The sequence below is a fragment of the Scyliorhinus canicula genome, chromosome 4, assembly GCF_902713615.1.
Source record: "Scyliorhinus canicula chromosome 4, sScyCan1.1, whole genome shotgun sequence".
NCBI classification, from domain to species: Eukaryota; Metazoa; Chordata; class Chondrichthyes; order Carcharhiniformes; family Scyliorhinidae; genus Scyliorhinus; species Scyliorhinus canicula.
The window spans coordinates 12821870-12841960 of NC_052149.1; the positions used below are offsets into that span (position 1 = coordinate 12821870).

Here is a 20091-nt window from a genome sequence, read left to right on the forward strand (position 1 = left end):
GAATCCCCTTCTCATTTTTGAACACTGCTGAGATTTATCTTTCGGTGAGGAACCTACTCGGCGTGAACAAGACAAAAGTCGAGTCTGTGACCTTTGCTCACTCCGCCATCTTTGTTTTGGTGTATTCTGACAAAGGGGCTTTGACCCCCCCAAACATTAGCCAGTCCTTTTCCGGCCCCAACGTTGGCTGGCTTGCTGGGAATTTTCCATAGTTATTTCAGAATTCCAGCATTTTCAGTGTTGTGTTGCCCTTTATTGGAACAAAGCCACCTTAAATTTTCATTTTGTTCCCCCCCCCCCCCCCCCCCCCCCCCTCCAATGAATTCTTCCAACAGCCAAAATGAAGCTCACTGTCCGCCCTTCCAATTTTACCATGGTTCAACTCCTCAACACCAGCATTCAGACTGATGTCCAGTTCACCTCAAGGTGGGTATTTTACACAAAGGTAATTAAACTGCCTGGGCGAAGTGGAGAAGCGTTTCTTAATCAATTGATATCGGTCAGCCAAATTTCTTTTCAACTCTGTACTGCCTCTCACAGTATCCTTTTGACCACGTTCCTCTCCAGCTCAGTTAAAGATGTTATTGCCGTCATGGGAATAAACACACCTCTGATTCAGACAGGAGTCGAAGTGCAGTTGAAAACGAGCACCGTTATCCCCGTGGACTTCACCGCGAGAGTCAACTTGAAGAAGAGCAACGTCAAAATTGAGAGACTCCCATGGCAACAGGAAGACCAGCTGTTTTCGGCTAGGTAAGAGAAACTCTCCCCCACTTACCATTTTTTCTTTCACTTTCTCTTTCGAGCCGACGACATCAATGGCAGCTTGCATTTATGTTGCGCCATTATTGTATTAAAATGTCTCCAAGGCACTTCACTGAAGTATCATTTAGACCAAACTTGACAATGAGTTAAAGGAAAAATGACCAAAATACTGCGGATGCTGGATTCGGAAACAAAACAGAAAATGATGGAAAACGCAGCAGGTCTGGCAGCATCTGTGGAGAGAGAAAGTAGAGTTCACCCAAAGACATGCCAAATTGAAGTATTTTTGAAAGACAGATATTGTTGGAGTGTACAATAATGTAGGGGGTTAAAGTTTGGACGCACCATTCCCTGGCAGATGCAGGGACAGGATTACAGGATTGAAGACATTTGCTTGCTCCCATATGCACATTGCTTCGTTCATCAAAGTTAATGGGCAAAACCTCATTCGCTTGTAGCGCTAACAATTATACCCAAAGATGAGAGACTAGTACAATAGAGGCTTTATTGCTGTGCGATGCTATTCCTCCATCTGCAACTGTAGACTAAGGTCTGAGTGACTCACACGCATATTTATACACAAGCTCCCTGTGGGCGGAGCTAGCCGGCAGGGGCTTACCGGAAGAACCTGTATTACAGGTACAGGCATACATCCCCCTACTTCAAGTACACATAACTACAGTGGTTATATCACCACATCGCTACAATTAGGGCAACGTGTGGCATCATGGGGTTTTTAATCCATGAACATTTCTTAAAGTTTGAGGTCAATAGGCAACGCGGGACGAGTCGAGACTGGAGGTAACAAAAGCATCGATATTTATCTAGTGTAAGGGCTGGGTTATAGAAAGGCAGACATGGGTAGGGATTTACCGAGCAGCCTGGCGTGTGTTTTGCGACGGAGGGAGGCTGGCAGTGGGACCTCCTGGTGCTGCCGTTGTCAAGGGATTTCCCATTGAGTGGAACACTTGCCGGCTGAATACCAGCGGTGGGGCAGCGCTGTTGGCGGCACAGGAAGATCCCACCTGCGTGAACGGCCATAAAATGTCACAAAGCACTTTCCAACAGGTTAAGTATTCTGTTCAACGTATAATCATTGTCGTAAGTTAGGAATTGTGGTCGCCAACCTGCACACAGTAAGATCCCCACCAGCAGTATTGCAATTTTAGTGATGTTAATTGAGGGATAGACATTGGCCAGAACACCAGGAATCTTTCACATTCACCTGAGACCGCTGGGTTTAATGTTCCATTTGGAAGATGCACCTGAGCCAGTGCAGACACTCCCACAGCACTGTGCAAGAAGGGCTCAAATCTCTGTAGTGAGATCATGAACACACTGACTTTGGATTCAGACGCCTCATTACCAAAGTGACCACTGAGCCACTGCTTGCAGATAGGAGGTTAGCACATGAAAATGAAAAAAATGAAATGAAAATTGCTTATTGTCACGAGTAGGCTTCAATGAAGTTACTGTGAAAAGCCCCTAGTCGCCTCATTCCGGCGCCTGTTCGGGGAGGCTGTTACGGGAATCGAACCGTGCTGCTGGCCTGTCTTGGTATACTTTCAAAGCCAGCGATTTAGTCCAGTGTGCTAAACAGCCCAGGACCCGTGATGGCGAGAGCTCAATGATCCCATTGGTCTTTACTTCTGTTTTTGTGTCTATACAGGTCTCGGGCATTTGCGTTTGCAAGAAATATTGAAGATTTGGCTGCAGAGAAAGTCACTCCACTGCTATCGAGAGAAGAGTTTCGATTAATGAACAGTGAATTGAGTCTAGTGAAGAATTCAACTTTGGATCAGCAAGATGCGATGGTAAAAAAAATAACCCCCTCCGAGTTGCTTTCTCCTCTACCTTGGCTGTGGTCTGCTTCTCTGTTAAATGATGGTTGTATTACAGGAGAAAGTGTTGCCTCTTGCTATACCACGGGGATCTGTGTGCTCTGCTCAAGATACACCAGACGTCCCAAGCCCAACAGTCCACCAGGCTTGTACAAGCTCCAACACATTCGGAGTCGAGGTTTGTTACAAGACAAGTATCGAAAACACCGCCTTCACCACTGACTCCCCACTGTACAAAATGGTTGGAGATAAATCGATTGAAGTCACAATCAAACCAGGTAAAGGCACTGATAAAAGAAAACAGCTTGTATTTAAAAAAACTCTTTCGCCTATTCAGGTCATCCTGAAGCCCTTCATGGCAACTTGGGGGCAGATCTGTGTGCACCGAATCAGGTTGGCGTGGAATTAGGCAACCCAACAAAAGGCCTCCAAGCCAGCCTGCCTCCTCCTTTCTCGATTCCATCGGTTTCCGCATAGATTAGATTTAGATTTATTGTCATGTGTACCGAGGTACAGTAAAAAGTATTGTTCAGCATACAGTCCATGCAGGTCATTCCACACCTGAACACATAGAACATACGATAAATACATGAGAACACATAATGAGAATACATAAACATTGACAGCGGGTGAAGTATACGTTATATAAGAACAGAAGAACTAGGAGCAGGAGTAGGCCATCTGGCCCTTCGAGCCTGCTCTGCCATTCAATGAGATCATGGCTGATCTTTTGTGGACTCAGCTCCACTTTCCCGCCCGAACACCATAACCTTTTATTCCTTTAGTCTTCAAAAAACTACCTATCTTTACCTTGAAAACATTTAATGAAGGAGCCTCAACTGTTTAACTGGGCAGGGAATTCCATAGATTCACAACCCTTTGGACGAAGAAGTTCCTCCTAAGCTCAGTCCTAAACCTACTTCCCATTATTTTGAGGCTATGCCCCCTAAATCTACTTTCACCCGCCAGTGGAAACAACCTGCCCGCATCTATCGTATCTATTCCAAGTGCTAAAACTGTAGAGAAGATGCGTAGCAAGATTAGTTCAGTCCATAAGATCAGACCATACGGGACGGTTAGAGGGTGAAAAAGCGATGTTGCCCGCATCGTTAAGTGAGTAATTAAGGAGCTCGTTAAGATCCCACCTCCTAACATCGTGAGATTTTCACAGGGGCCGTTGGGAGCTGTGCAAAGCTGAACCGCTCCTTCTGTCAGTGACAGGGTCCGCAGAGTTGAAAACGCTTTACGTGATGTTTTTCTAAAGTGGTAGATCTGATGCAAATCTATTGCACAGCAATGATATTTTAATAAAAGTAACATTTCCCAACCCATCCTGGGTCCCAGCTCTCTGTCTACCTTGGGCAGTTTGAAGGTCAGATAAGTTCCTTTCACTGAATCATTCTCATCTCGCCCAACTTGTGTCCTTCCCACCACAAATGATATTAAAAGTAATGAAGGGGGCTGGAACCAGAGCTGATTTCACCCCCCCCCCCCCCCCCCCCCCCCCCACCCCATCCCTCCATTCCCCAATGGTTATTGCTATCCCAGCATAGACTGATAATAGTTCCTGTGATTTTCCAATCTATGTGGCTTATCTTCTCACTGGACAGACTCAGTGGAACATGGGGGAAAGCTTGTTATACATTGCACAACAGAAAATGAGCTTAATATTCACGCACTGGGAGTCTGTGCCAATTCCGGAGGCACCATCTTGAAGATGATACATCCCCTACTCTGGCCTCTCTAAACTGACCCCCAGTCTACCCCCCTCCACCCCTTTCATTGGATGTCTCCCAGCCATGCCAGCCCAAAATACTGTGACTTACCCAAGTCTGATATCCATCTTCCCTTCTTCTCAGGGACTGCATGCAATCCCAGCAGTGGCCACTACTGTCTTCTGGCACTGTTGGCAGTACAAGGCTGCCTGCCAATCCACTGGCTGACAGCTCTCTAGCATGGGACTTCCTGAAGGAGGCAGCAGTCCCACTCTCATCTAATTAGGGCAGTGCCCAGCTCATTAATGTTATGGGACGTCTCCCAAACAGCACTGTGGGTGTACCTACACCACATGGACTGCAGCAGGTCAAGAAGGCGGCAAGCCTTAGGCCCTGAATGACCTATTATAGGAAAGAATCAGATTAGGACCACCTCCAGTGTTATATTACCATAGATGCATGACCATCAAGTAGAGCCAAGCGAGACAAAAGGTGATAATAGAACTGTAGCAATGCTGGATAGGAAAGTTTGGTTCTTTTCACTTTGAGATGAGGATGTACATACTTAGCAAAATTAATGAGGTTTTTTTATATATATTTGTAGTTACCACATCGATTGCAATCAAAAAGTTGCAAGTCGAATTGCAGTTGCACAGAGGCGACCAAATCATTGCCGGTGTTCGTCACTTGATGAGGAAGAGTAATGGGAGTGACTCAGCTTTCCCAGAACCCACACCGCCCGACGGCAAATTAGCCCTTCTGAAATTGAAGAAAATCTTTTCTGGAAATGCTCGGCATCAGGTAAATGTTCTTCTACATTGGGGTCACAGCCCTTTCCTCCCTCCCTCTGCATCTAAAAACTGTTGCCCTATTTTTGCACTCTTGCCGATGAAGGTCATGGATTAATCCTCAATGCAAATTGGTAACTTTGACTTTGCGGCGATGAAAATCAAGAGAAGAGTTTAAAGGGCCGCTGAGCCAACAGCACACATTTTGTACTCTTGCCCGAAGTCAAAATTGATGCTCGAGAAATGTATTCATGATTAGACGGAGCAGTCCGGAGGGAATGCTACTTTCCAGGAGTTGCTGTCTCTCAGATGAGATCTTGTTTGTCTTCCTTCCCCACTCCCGTCCCTGCTCCATGGGATGTCTTACAGTGGTAGTCGTGCCCCCCATTACCTCACATTCTTAACAAGGGGGCCTATCTTGTGAGGACCTGAAGGTTATTTGACACTCCACAGCTAAACCTCCTCAGGGAAAGACCAACACTGAGCCCAATTCCATTCTGAGGCCCGCACAATGCAGCGGGGATCATCTAACAGTAATCAGGCGTGACGACCCGAGATAATCTTTTCTCCGTGGCTCAGGTTGCGTCCTGAAGGTAGTTAGTGTTTTGCTGAACGCCCTAACTTGCATAGCGCAATGCGAAGATCCGATCTAAGATTCTCCAATTCTTCTCTGGCTTAACCAGCAGATCCACTGACAGAGACTGTGGTCCTCTAATTGAATCATCAGGACCTTAGCGGCCTTTACAGGAAGGTAACAGGTATATATTCACGCTGTTGAGATAAACATATTGACAGGCAGTCTGCTGTTCTACATGGCCGCAGTGACATAGATCAGCAGTAAAGAGTGGTTGTGTTTACAGACTGCTCAGATGCTGAAGCAAAAACCTTGAGTAATCGCACTTTTATCATAGAACATAGAACAGTACAGCACAGAACAGGCCCTTCGGCCCTCGATGTTGTGCCGAGCAAAGATCACCCTACTTAAATCCACGTAACCCGTATACCCGTAACCCAACAATCCCCCCATTAACCTTACACTACGGGAAATTTTAGCATGGCCAATCCACCTAACCCGCACATCTTTGGACTGTGGGAGGAAACCGGAGCACCCGGAGGAAACCCACGCACACACGGGGAGGACGTGCAGACTCCACACAGACAGTGACCCAGCTGGGAATCGAACCTGGGACCCTGGAGCTGTGAAGCATTGATGCTAACCACCATGCTACCGTGAGGCCCCTCACGGCAAACTAAAACCCTTCTATTTTTAAGCATTTGCTACCCGATTTAAATGTAAATTGGACAATGGATTTTAGACACGTGGGCAATTCAAAGCATCGCGAGGAAATAAAAACATGTGGATTGAAATTGAATCCATTGTTCTGGTCAAGAGAGCTTGATGATAACGCAAGTCCCTTGGCTATAAGGGTGGCCTTATTTACAAGTATTATTCAGAGGTGATGGACCAACTGAAACCCCAATTCCATTTTTCCCTAATTCCTTGCTGTCCATAATAAGTGAGTTTTTGAAAAGGAAGATGTGTATATTTCTTAACCTCTGAGTTCTTGTCAGTTTAATTAACCAGCAGCAGATTTTCATGGGTTTAAACAAAGAGAATTTTTTTTATTCACACGTTCACGCGTCAGGTAACACACATGCACGCACACGCATACACACACGTGGAAAAATACAGTTAAAGAGAAAAGTGCATTTTTACAAGTTGTAAACTAAAGAATCATTCAAAATACTTTGAATTAGGAAAAGCATGCATTGCAGGCCCGGGGAAGAAGGCATTTTCACCCCCGTGCGGCAGTCCAGGTGGATTCACTAGCTAGAGTGGAAAATCAAGATTATTGCAGGATTTCCTTGAAAAGATGATTTTCAGGAGGTCACGATGTTAGTTACTTATAGGCTTCTTACCGGAGGGTCAAGTTCCTATAATGTTAGATTTGAAAAGGAACAGTTGGGAGATTTTACAATGTTTTTAAGGCATAAATGCCTTATTTTCTTGTCCATAGATGTTGCTGCCTATGCTGCTGTTGTTTCCTGTTTTGTGATTTTCAAACTGACTGGTTTCTCCCTGATTCTTGGCTTAATACTCTTGAAAACAGTTTTAGTAAGGTGACCGCATGATCATTCTATTATCCACTCAACATGATTTGAATTTCAAAGCCATTGCTACACAATGGGAGAAGGATGGTGACCTCCTGACGATTGATTGGTTTCTGCTGCTCTCTTTCATTAAAGATTGAGCTTGGGGATTTTGGACAGGATTCTCCATCCCCAGGACGCCCAGAATGCGTTCCCCAATGGGAGGGAGAATCGGGCATCAGGATAAAATTGGGACCGGCGGCGGACGCTGACCAGAACGCCACGCTCCGACACCTCGTTCACGGCATGAACGAGTTCCATGCCGCACGCCAGTGGCTGCCGCCGGGAATCATGTGGGGGGGTTGACTTGTGATCTCAGCAATCGTGGGCGTGGGTGGTGGGCAATGTGGTGGGCGTTGTGGTGGTCCAAGTGGGCAACGTTACCCGCCCCACCAGGGCCACGATGGTAGAGACTTTCCAAGCCTACCACACCCCCATCCCCGCACCACAAATCAGCCCGAACCCCTACCCCACCCCCATCCACAATGGTGGAAACCACAATGGTGCGCAGGGGAATCCCTCCAGGAAATTCCCACATAAGGGTTTCCCCGGCAATTGCCCGGAGGTGCTACCGTCCTCTGGATAATTACACCGGGCTGGGAACCATCTGAAAGAAGCAATTAAAATCACTAATTTAAGGTGGTTGTCAGCTTTACACTGACAGTTACACTGAAAGAGTTTGACGGGAACAAAACACTTCTAACTTCAGAGTAACTGTTTAAACACCCAGGCCGAGCCTTGGCTTCGCACACCCCCCCCCCCCAAGACCCCTCTGCCCCCCCCCTCCCACCGCCGCCCACTCTGTCAGGCAGCTGGTGTTGTATAAAGGGGGCGCGCCCTCATTCACTCCACTCCTTTTGCAATTCTCCGCTGGACCCGTGGACGCATTTCGCTTCTTCAGTTGTACCCGGCCTAAGGTCGGTCAGGACATGGTGGCACGGTGATTAGCACTGCTGCCTCACAGCGCCAGGGATCCGGGTTCAATCCGGGCCTCGGGTGACTGTCTGCGGAGTCTGCACGTTCTCCCCGTGTCGGCGTGGGTTTCCTCCGGATGCTCTAGTTTCCTCCCACAGTCCAGAGATGTGCAGGTTAGGTGGATTAGCCATGCTAAATTGCCCCTTAGTGTGCAGATTAGGTGGGGTTATGCAGGTTACAGGGATAGGGCGGGGGAGTGGGCCTAGGTAGAGTGGTCTTTCAGAGGGTCTGTGCAGACTCGATAAGCCGAATGACTTTCTTCCGCACTGTCGGAATTCTAAGGTTCTATTTTATGGTTAAGCACAGGTAGGCCGCTGCCGTGTGGGAATCTGCTGCTGAGTGCCGCACTGAGGAAGTTACGGGTTAATGTGTCATGCTTTGTTAACATGAAATCAAATTTTCCATTCGTCCCAACATCAGCTGAACTCTGGAGTCGGGATGTAGTTTGGTGAGCACAAGGTCAAGTTGGTTTCTCGCATCCCCTGCTGGAGGCCCTGTCTAGCAGATATATACTTCAGTCAGTAATGATGCTAAGAAGCTATTCCTGGGTGATGGGCATTATCATCTCCACGCAGTGAGTACAGTGAGTCTCCTTCCTACCTTCAGTGCTTCCACTGTGGTTCAACATGGATGAGTGGCAGGAAAAAGCAGCCCGCTTGATTGACACCCCATCCATAAACATTGACTGCCTCCACCACCGACGCACCACAAGACACACAGCAGCAACTCACCAAGGCTCCTTGAGCAGCATCTTTCAAACCTACAATCATTACCATCTGGAGGGACAAGGGCAACAGACACACGGAAATCCACTACCTGCAAGTTCCCCTTCAAGCCACTCACCATTAACTTGGAAATATATCGCCGTTCCTGCACTGCCGCTGGATCAAAATCCTAGGACTCTCTCCCTAACAGCATTGTGGATGCACCTACACCTCATGGACTGCAGCGGCTCAAGAAGGCAGCTCACCACCACCTTCTCAAAGTCATTTCGGTTCGGTTAGTTCGGTGCTTGTTTTTGACAGGGACAGACTCAATGGACCGAAGGGCCTTTTCAGTGCTAATGATTCTAATGAATCACAGGCACGGGGAGAACGATCATTCTAATGTTGGTGGAGGAATCAAGAACATTGGCTGTGAGTTGTGATTCAGTCTATATGACTATGTCAGTCTGTCACTTGACTAGTCTGTGGGACAACACTCCAAAGTTTGGAACAAATCCCCAGTTGTTGGGGAAGAGGGCTTTGCAGGGTCGACACGGCGAGGTGAGCCTTTCGTGCTTGTGGTCTCAGGTGGTCTATCTGGATTTATGCTTATTTAACTGCTCCGTCATGGTTCGAGTTTGTGCCTCCGGATCATTATTCAGACCACTGTGCTCCTGAGTTTGCAACATTATCACTGCACGATTGTCGCCAGCACAAGATGTACCTCAGCATTCTGTGTCCATTCACATTGTCTAGAGGAATCCGCATGTTCACTGACGAGCACCCGCTCAGCTGCAACTGCCGACCAGCAAATGTCACCACTTCAGACCATAAGGACTTGATGTGCTGGGAGTTCGATACAAGATTTGCTGACACCTGTTAAAAAATAAACGGAAATACCAGAAAAAGCAACAGATTGCTGAGCGTCTGTGAAGAAAGAAATACACATGAACATCGGAGCAGGAGTAGGCCATTCGGCCCCTTGAGCCTGCTCCGCCATTTCATGAGAGCGTGATGATCTGATAGTGATCTTAAATGTGCATCCCACCTACTCACATTAAACTTTCACCCCTTTGTTTACCAAGAATCTATCCACCTTCAAAATATTCAAAGACTCTGCTTCCACCAGCTTTTCAGAAAAACAATTCCAGAGACCCGCGATCCTCTGAGAGAAAGGATTTCACCTCCTCTCTGTCTTAAAAGGGGCAACCCCTCATTTTTAAACAGTGACCCCCTAGTTCTAGATTCTCCCACTAGAAGAGACGTCCTCCCCACATCCACCCCGTCAGCAGCATGGTAGCACAGTGGTTAGCACTGTTGGTCAACAGCGCCAGGGACCCGCGTTCGATTCCCGGCTTGGGTCACTGCCTGTGAGGAGTCTGCACGTTCTCCCCGTGTCTGCGTGGGTTTCCTCCGGGTGCTCCGGTTTCCTCCCACAGGTCCCGAAAGACGTGCTGTTGGGTGAATTGGACATTCTGAATTCTCCCTCTGTGTACCCGAACAGGCACCGGAATGTGGCGACTAGGGGATTTTCACAGTATCTTCATTGCAGTGTTAATGTAAGCCTACTTGTGACACTAATAAAAGTTATTATTATTGTCAGTACCCCTCAGGATCTTATACGTTTCGATGGTGGCTGAGTTGTGAGTTAGGATATGTGCAGCAGGGCTTCTGGATGAGCTCACATTTATGGAGCTACAAAGAGATTTTTGTCTTTGTCATTGGGAACGTTATTTTATTTATTTTTCTACCTGAAATACTTTTCACAAACGAGTCTCCTTGTCAACAGGATAGACAAGAACACAGATATACCATGGGCAGCTCGACATCAAGTTCCCAGGCATCGGGCAGAAGGTCAGCGGGTATCACGAGAGAATCAAATGGAAATAAGAAACAGCGCTCAACACATCAGGGCAGAAGCACTACAATATCAGAGGCCAGAGACGCTGGGCGTTGGAATGTCCACAAGTATCAGCAGGAAGAGCGTAAGAAGCAAGAGCAATCTACGTCATCACGGTTGTTATCTTCAACTCAATCAAAGGGTGAACGTTATAGGCGTCCTCAGCAAGGGTTGTCGAAGTCAATGACTCATCATTCGATCTCCTCTAGTTCATCATCAGCACAATTAAGGGAAAACTATAGTTCGCATCCTCAGAATAGAAGGTTAAGAACAAAGACTCGTCATTCGATCTCCTCTAGCTCATCATCAGCACAATTAAGGGAAGAGGATGGTTCGCATCCTCAGAATAGAAGGTTAAGAACAAAGACTCGTCATTCGATCTCCTCTAGCTCATCATCAGCACAATTAAGGGAAGAGGATGGTTCACATCCTCAGAACAGAAGGTTAAGGCCAAAGTCTCATCATTCGATCTCCTCTAGTTCACCACCAGCACAATCAAGGGAAGAGGGTGGTGCACGTTACCGTGAAGGATCATCAAGGAAAGTCAGTAACTATCGATTCTCCAGCAGTTCATCTTCAGCTCAACCAAGGCGCAAGAAAGGAACCGCTCAGTCATCTCATCTCCGCAGCAGAGGCGAAAAGTGTAATGACAGCAACTGCAGGAACAAACACCCCGGCAAACCTGCCCACAGGCCCTCGATCAGAAATGCCACCTTGCCTTCAACTACCTCCGTTGGCCGATCCAGGTCCATTTCGTCCTCGGCCCAGTCGCGTGCAAGGTACGGTGTAAGTGCTGAGCATGAAACATCAAGCTCATCATCTTCGAGTGAATCTAGCTCCAGCCGCTCATCGTCACGGCAGCCAAAACATCGGCGCAGCCAACACTCTGGGCAACAGAGATCTGGCTCTTCATCAAGAGTTGAAGCTTCCAGTAGTTCCATGTCTTGGCACCACAGGATGGTAAACATAGAGCCATCCACAAAGCGTCGCACCAGCACCAGAACATGTAAAAATGGTAAATGTATCCACGAGTATACCAAATCACGTTCAACCACTATTCATCGATATGAAACTGACCGCAGTACCTGGATCTTCAACTCAAAATCAGCAGAACAGGTAAAACCAGCCAGTGCCATTCACTAGCCTTCCTTTAACCACAACACTTTGGTTGTAACAAAATATTTTAAACAATACTCTTTCTTTGTGTATTATTATAGGAAGGAGCCAATCCAAACATCTTCCAGCTTCGTTTCAAGCCATCTGAAAGTAGCCTGGTATGGTAGCTCTTGGCTCTCCAACAGAATGTGTATCATATGTGGTTTAATATGGAGGAACATTTAATGTGTTATACTGAAAAGTTATTTTTAGCTTGCCTGTCTGGTAGCACGCTGGCCTCTGAACCAGTCAGTTGTTCCTTTCAAGCCCCACTTCAGGACTTGAGCCCATTATCTAAGTTGGCACATCGGTGCAGTAGTCAGGCAGTGCCACCTTGCCCAAATGTTCAAATATTTAAGACATGTTTTAACAAAGACCCGTCTATCCGTTTCGATGGATGGAGTACAACACATGACACTGCTTACAGGTTGTCTACCTTGACCTCTTCTGCGGTCTGTAACACATCTGACCACACCATCCTCCTCGAAGATCCTTCCAGCTCAGTGGGACCAATTGGTTCCACTTTTATGGATCTACATCCAACATCCTGCATCAATTTTCGGCGCCTGAAATCCTGTTTTCCTGGGTTTCCACCCCACGATCCACAAAATAATTGTGAGAGACCCAGGAGCTGTAATTAGGAATTTCCTGGTAGATATCTATAGGCTGACATTGCAGGATCTGGAGAGTCAATGGTGCAGTCTTTCAGGTGAGAAATCAACCCATAGGGGAATGCTTGGTGAGGTAGATGTAAAAATCCCAGGACCATGTAAAACAAAACCATCTGAACACACATTTATCCCTCTTCTATAACTGTACTTCTCTGACTGTGAAATTAAAATGCATGTAAGTTGTTTCAGGAAGTTTCTAGATTTCGTTAATGCAGGTGATCTTCAATTTCAGTCAGAAAACAAAGGTCGATTAAGCTATGAGTCATCGTCTGAATCCAGTTCGAGGTCCGGAATTAGTTTCTCCAGCTCATCTTCGTCTTCATCTTCTTCACAGCAGGTACATCACAACTAAATGATTAATCAGGTCAACCTAGGAATTCGTGGAGACTTGGCCAATGGCTTGTGGGGAAGTTAAGCATTCAGTGTAACAGTGGGCTGTCCACATCTCTGGGCTCAGCTTAAATGATCTCTGGCAGGTAGCAGTTAAGCTCAATGTCGCTGTGCTGAATAGGAGAGAACGGAATTGAGGTAAAGTTCCTCTTCCTGCTTATCATAGAATTTACAGTGCAGAAGGAGGCCATTCGGCCCATCAGAACTTTGTTGCAAGTGTGAATGAGTCACCGATACCCTGGCTCATGTTTACTGAGGCTCCATGCCAACCAGAGAGAAGCGTCACGCATGGTGGGCACCATCCAGACCTTCAACCAAATGACCACCGTGACATGACATGGGGTCTTGACGAGATTGTCACTGGACACTCAACTACAGCGAGCAATCGTATATACCAGCCGAAAAAAGCACATTATCCATTACATCAGCACGAATTTCAAAGTTGTCATGTATGAAGCCTTCATCCCTCCATTTATTTTGAGAAGAAACAGCTGTGATTGCTCACCAATTTGCAACTCAACAAGGTGCACTGGATACAAGATAAACACAGAATTCCATTTGGCCCAACAGAACAATGCCAATGTTAATGCTCTACCCGGGTCTCCTCCCATCTTACACCAACTAACCCGATCAACACATCCTTCACTTCCTTTCACCCTCATACACTTACCTAACTTCCCCTTGAGTGTATCTAGGTATTCCAACAGAGGTAAATATTAACTCATTCAGGTGCAATGAGAAAAATTAGAAATGTGATTATCGCATTTCTTTAAAATGTAATTATCTATTGTGAACTTAAACCTTTCTAATTCCTTCCAAACAGTGTGGTATTACAATTTGTACAAAGCAACTGCTCTCCAATAGCAAATATGGGGCGGCACGGTGGCACTGTGGTTAGCACTGCTGCCTCACAGCACCAGGGACCCGGATTCAATTCCGGCCTCGGGGCACTGTCTGTGTGGAGTCTGCATGTTCGCCCTGTATCTGTGTGGGTTTCTCCAGGTGCTCCGGTTTCCTCCCACAGTCCAAAGATGTGCAGGTTAGGTGGATTGGCCATGATAAATTGACCCCTTTGTGTCCAAAGGTTAGGCGGGTTACAGGGATGGGGCAGGGGAGTGGGCCTGGGTAGAATACACTTTCAGAGGGTCGGTGGAGAATTGATGGGTCAAATGGCCTCCTTGTGCCCTGTTGGGACACCATAAGCATACAGCGGAGAACTGTCATAACGTGACCCCATGATAGCCGTTGTGCATACTGGGAAAATCACATTTGAATGAATGTATCTGTGACAAATGGTAAGTATTGGATTAGTCTACCACAGGACAATACAATTTAAGAATCCTTTTCCACATCTGAATCCCAGTATAAACCCTGAGTGAAGATGTATTTACCCTGGGAGTTAATCCACACCAGTCAAACATCCCAGGATATGAAGTTTGAGCTCTCCATTTCTCATACCAATATTCTGCATCTGCTGAACACTATTTGGGCATTCATTAAACATAACAGGCACACCTACCGTGTAATCATAGAATCATAGAATCAATCGTTGCCCCTAAGAATATATTTACACTGTGCTCTCCAGGCCATCCTCCCACCTTGCACTCTCTGTAAACTTGAGAACAACCAAAACCTGTCTCTCCAAGCCCTAACTCGCAGCAAGTCCCGTTTACCATCATTCCTGTGTCCCACAGCTTCTTGGCTCTTGGCCCAGCAATGGCTAGATTTTAAAATCCCCAACCTTCAGATCCTTCCATGGCCTCTCATCTCTTGCTATCTCTGTAATCTCCTCCAGTCCCACAACCCTCTACGATCCATCCGCCCCTTCACTCGTGGTTTCTCGCGCATCCCCGCATTTTCACAACTGCACCATTGGTGCCTTCAGATGTCTGACCCCTAACCTGTAGAATTCTCTTCCTTTGCCCCTCCACATCTTCACTTTCCTCCCTCCCATTCAGACGCTCCTTCAAATTTACCTCTTTGACTAAGCTTTTGGACGCCTGACCTAATATACCTTTTATGTGAAATAGAAACAGAAGATCCTGGACATACTTGGCAGGTCTGGCAGCACCTGTGGAGAGAGAAGCAGAGGGAATTGGGGGTCTTCCATTCCTACTCGCTGCACGAACCGTCATGGGTGGGAATGTCCAGACCCGCGGGGGTGGGAATAAAACGTCCCTCCCAATGTTTCAGGTCGTGATCTCTCATCAGAACTCTTTATGTGGCCGAGTGTTACATTTTGCCTATGAAACATCTTGGGAAGTTTTTGTTATGTTAAAGGTGCAATATAAATAGTTTTTAAAATTACAATAAAATAGCATCACAATACTTGCTATAGCGTTAACCATTTCGCATCAAAATTTCTCAATAATAACCCACGTGTTCTTGTTTAATTTTTCCTCCTCCAGTCCTTGTCCCTTGCAGATTCAGTGCCACCACTATTCTCATTGCTAACCCGAGCCATCATGGCGGATAACAAGGAGAAAGGTTACCAGACAAAGGCCTACATGGACAATTCAAAGGAGCAGCGAGCTGTACAACTATTTGTGGACGAACTTCAAGAAGAAGGCAGCTGGAGAGCCTGTATTGGTGCTGAGATGCCCACTGTGCACAGAGCAGTGGTAATGTAGAACATTCAATACGCATAGGTGTCATAAAAGTTAGTAGGCGCAATTCTCCGCTGCCCACGACGGGTCGGAGAATAGCGGGAGGGCCTTCCCGACATTTTTCCCGACCTCCCGCTATTCTCCATCCCCCACGGCCGCCCCACGACACGAATCGCTGCTCACCGTTTTTTACGACGAACGGCGATTCTCCCCTGGCCGATGGGCCGAGTTCCCAGGCCTTTATGGCCGTTTTCACGAACACAAACACACCTGCTCTCACCGTGCGTGAAAACGGCTGCAAAGTGCAGGTCCGGACAACCATGGCACCGATTGGCACGGCCGCACCACGACCGTGCCAAGGGTGGCATGGGCCCGCGATCGGTGCCCACCGATCGTGGGCAGCGGGTCCGATACCCACGCACTCTTTGTTCCTCCGCCGCCCCGCAGGATCAGTCCGCGGGGCGGCAGAGGGGCATGACGGCCCGCGCATGCGCGGGTTTGACGCATATGCGTGATGACGTCATCAGCGCATGCGCGGGTTGGAGCCGTCCAACCCGCGCATGCGTGGCTGATGTCATCGTGCGCGTCAGCCGCACCGGGGGGGCGAATCGGGTCCCGGGAGGGGGCGCGGTGGCTGCCGTGAAACACGGCCAGTTTCACGGCAGCCTTTACAACTCTCCGCATTTGCGGAGAATCGGGCCCAGTATATTTCAGCAGAGCATTCAGCGACCGCTGACTGGCTAAGTTACTATCCATTTTTATTCTAAAGCACTCCAGGATCTTCAGTCCCAAAACTGTTAAAGGAGTTTAACATGTTAACGGATTAATTAGGTTCGATAAGAATGTAATGTTCTTGTCGGATGGCCAGATTTATTGCAAGAACAGGGCCTCATGGTAGCATGGTGGTTAGCATCAATGCTTCACAGCTCCAGGGTCCCAGGTTCGATTCCCGGCTGGGTCACTGTCTGTGTGGAGTCTGCACGTCCTCCCCGTGTCTGCGTGGATTTCCTCCGGGTGCTCCGGTTTCCTCCCACAGTCCAAAGATGTGCGGGTTAGGTGGATTGGCCATGCTAAATTGCCCGTAGTGTAAGGTTAATGGGGGGATTGTTGGGTTACGGGTATACGGGTTACGTGGGTTTAAGTAGGGTGATCATTGCTCGGCACAACATCAAGGGCCTGTTCTGTGCTGTACTGTTCTATGTTCTATGACCTCTAGTTAAGGTGATAAACAATTTATTAACATTAACTGAAGATAAACTATATACAAGACAACTGATAAACTACAGCAAAAATCATGCACATGCAAACTCACTCTTTTACTTCCTCCAGCTAGTGTCTAGGTCAGCTGACTTTACATTCACTTATATACTAGTGTGACTCCTACAGGTCAGTCGGTGAATTACAACACAGCCATGATATCACTGCAAAGAGCCCAAAGATGTGCAGATTAGGTGGGGTTCTGGTGATAGGGCAGGGGAGTGGGCTTAGGTAGGGTGACCTTTCAGTGGGTCAGTGCAGACTCTATGGGCTGAATAGCATACTTCTGCACTGTAGGGATTCTGTGATTCTATGATGGGCAACTATTTCCTCTGGTGGGAGAAGCAAAATCTAGGGGACCTAATCTTAATATTCGAGTCCAGTCATTTAGAATAGGAATCAGGAAGCACATTTTCCCAGAGTGGAGTGCGAACATCCAAATTAGTAGCAGGAGTAAGTCACTCAGCCTCTCGAGCCTGCTCCACCATTCAATAAGATCATGGCTAATCTGATTGTTACCTGAACCAAATGGGTAACAATGGAAGGATGCTTTTCTGATTGGAGGGCTGTGTCTAGTGGTGTTCTGCAGGGATCAGTGTTGGGATCTTTGCTGTTCATAGTATATATAAATGATTTGGAGGAAAATGTAACTGGTCTGATTAGTAAGTTTGCGGATGACACAGAGGTTGGTGGAATTGCGGATAGCGATGAGGACTGTCAGAGGATACAGCAGGATTTAGATCGTTTGGAGACTTGGGAAGAGAGATGGCAGATGGAGTTTAATCCGGACAAGTGTGAGGTAATGCATTTTGGAAGGTCTAATATAGGAAGGGAATATACAGTGAATGGTAGAACCCTCAAGAGTATTGACAGTCAGAGAGATCTAGGTGTACAGGTCCACATGTCACTGAAAGTAGCAACACAGGTGGAGAAGGTAGTCAAGAAGGCATACGGCATGCTTTCCTTTATTGGCCGGGGCATTGAGTATAAAAATTGGCAAGTCATGTTGCAGCTGTATAGAACCTTAGTTAGGCCACACTTGGAGTATCGTGTTCAATTCTGGTCGCCACACTACCAGAAGGATGTGGAGGCTTTAGAGAGGGTACAGAAGAGATTTACAAGGATGTTGCCTGGTATGGAGGGCATTAGCTATGAGGAGAGGTTGAATAAATTCAGTTTGTTCTCACTGGAACGTCAGAGGTTGAGGGGTGACTTGAGTGATGTCTACAAAATTATGAAGGGCACAGACAGAGTGGATAGTCAGAGACTTTTTCCCAGGGTAGAGGGGTCAATTACTAGGGGGCATAGGTTTAAGGTGCGAAGGGCAAGGTTTAGAGGAGATGTACGAGGCAAATTTTTTATACAGAGGGTAGTGGGTGCCTGGAACTCACTGCCTGAGGAGGTGGTGGAAGCAGGGATGATAGTAACGTTTAAGGGGCATCTTGACAAATACATGAATAGGATGGGAATAGAGGGATACGGACCCAGGAAGTGTAGAAGATTTTAGTTTTGATGGGCAGCATGGCCGGCGCAGGCTTGGAGGGCCGAAGGGCCTGTTCCTGTGCTGTACTTCTCTTTGCTCTTTGTTCAAATCCGATAACCTTTCAACACCCCCCCCCCCCCCACCCCCCACCCCTTGTTAATCAAGAATCTATCTAGTTCTGCCTTAACAATATTCAAAGACTCTGCTTCCACTGCCTTTTGAGGAAGAGAGTTCCAGAAACTCATGACCTTCTGGCAGGAAGTAATTCTCCTCAACTCTGTCTTAAATGAACGACCACTTATTTTTAAAAAGTGATCCCCCAGTCCTAGATTATCTGAAAAGAGGAGACATCCTCTCCAATCCACCCCGTCAACACCCCTCATGATCTTCGAGGTTTCGATCAAGTAGAAATCTAGAACACTCGCTTCCGAAAGGTGATAGGGGACAATTGTAGTTTTCAAGGCGGGACAGATTTGTGTCAGGTAAGGAATGCAAAGCAAAGACGGTGAAATGGGATTGAGAAATGGCATTACCCATGGTCTCATTGAATGGAGGAGCAGGCCCAAAGGGCTTCTCCTGTTCCTATAAACATATCAATATTTTCCTATGTTCCCTCATCATCGCCTGGCATCACGAGTACAAAGGAGGCTGCCATGTTCCAATGACCAGGGTCAAACAGGAAGTATTTTTCACAGCAGTGATTAGGATCTGGAATACACTGCCTGAGAGCCTAGTGGAGGAAGATTCATCGTGGCTTTCATTGGACAAATTACCTGAAGAGAAAAGAAAATTGCAGGGCATGGGGAAAGTGGAAATAGTTCAGTTGCCTTGTGAGGACGCAATGGCATGGCGATATATTTCTGGACTAGTAATCCAACAGCCCAGGGTAATGCTCTGAGTTTTTCTCAAATACCCCCTGAGAGTCAGGTGGAGGCAGATTCCGCTGCGGCTTTCAAAATGGAAGTGGATAATTTTCTGAAGAGAAAGAATTTGGAGGGATACTGGGGAAAGATGGGGGATTTGGGAATAGCTGAGTTACTCTTTTTGACAGCCAGCGATGCCTCGAATGTTTTGTCTTGTCTTCAGTAAACATAACCAAGCGGCCCTATCACTGTGCATGTGCGTGCGTGCACGTGCACATGTGTGTGTGTGTGTGTGTGCATGCATATGCATGCATGTGTGCGTGAGTGTTGGCTCGGATCAGTTGGAACTTGTAAAAAGGAACTGGAACCATAAGCAGGATTTTCCGTTTGGGAGAGTAAGTGTTGACACCGGGATATTGGTAAGGCATCACTTGGAATATTGCGCAGAATTCGGTCGCTACACGCCCAGAAGAATGTGGAGGCTTTGGAGAGAGTGCAGAGAAAGTTTACCAGGATGTTGCCTGGTCTGGAGGGTGTTAGCTATGTGGAGAGGCTGAATAGACTCAGACTGTTTTCATTAGAAAGACAGAGGTTGAGGGGTAACCCGATACAGGTCTACAAGATTATGAGGGACATGGATAGAGTGGATGAGCAGGAACTCTTTCCCAATGTGGAGGGGTCAGTCACCAGGGGTCATAGGTTTAAGGTCCGTGGGGCAAGGTTTAGAGGAGATGTGCGAGGCAGGTTTTTTTACGCAGAGGGCGGTGAGTGCCTGGAACGCGTTGCCAGGGAAGGTTGTGGAAGCAGATACATTAACGGCGTTCAAA

The 20091-nt window shown here is 47.1% G+C and overlaps 1 protein-coding gene across 2 annotated transcripts in view; it reads left to right on the forward strand.

Annotated features, from left to right (window-relative positions):
- LOC119964353 (vitellogenin-like) overlaps positions 1-20091 on the forward strand; it is a 98818-nt gene that overhangs the window by 56799 nt on the left and 21928 nt on the right. The window contains exons 18-26 of one of the 2 annotated variants that reach the window (XM_038793723.1): positions 336-426; positions 568-753; positions 2435-2579; positions 2665-2884; positions 4926-5122; positions 10729-11955; positions 12057-12113; positions 12898-13002; positions 15464-15676. In XM_038793723.1, the coding sequence (XP_038649651.1) occupies positions 336-426; positions 568-753; positions 2435-2579; positions 2665-2884; positions 4926-5122; positions 10729-11955; positions 12057-12113; positions 12898-13002; positions 15464-15676 (2441 nt within the window). The remainder of the gene's footprint in view (positions 1-335; positions 427-567; positions 754-2434; positions 2580-2664; positions 2885-4925; positions 5123-10728; positions 11956-12056; positions 12114-12897; positions 13003-15463; positions 15677-20091) is intronic. The other variant, XM_038793724.1, reaches the window with a different exon arrangement.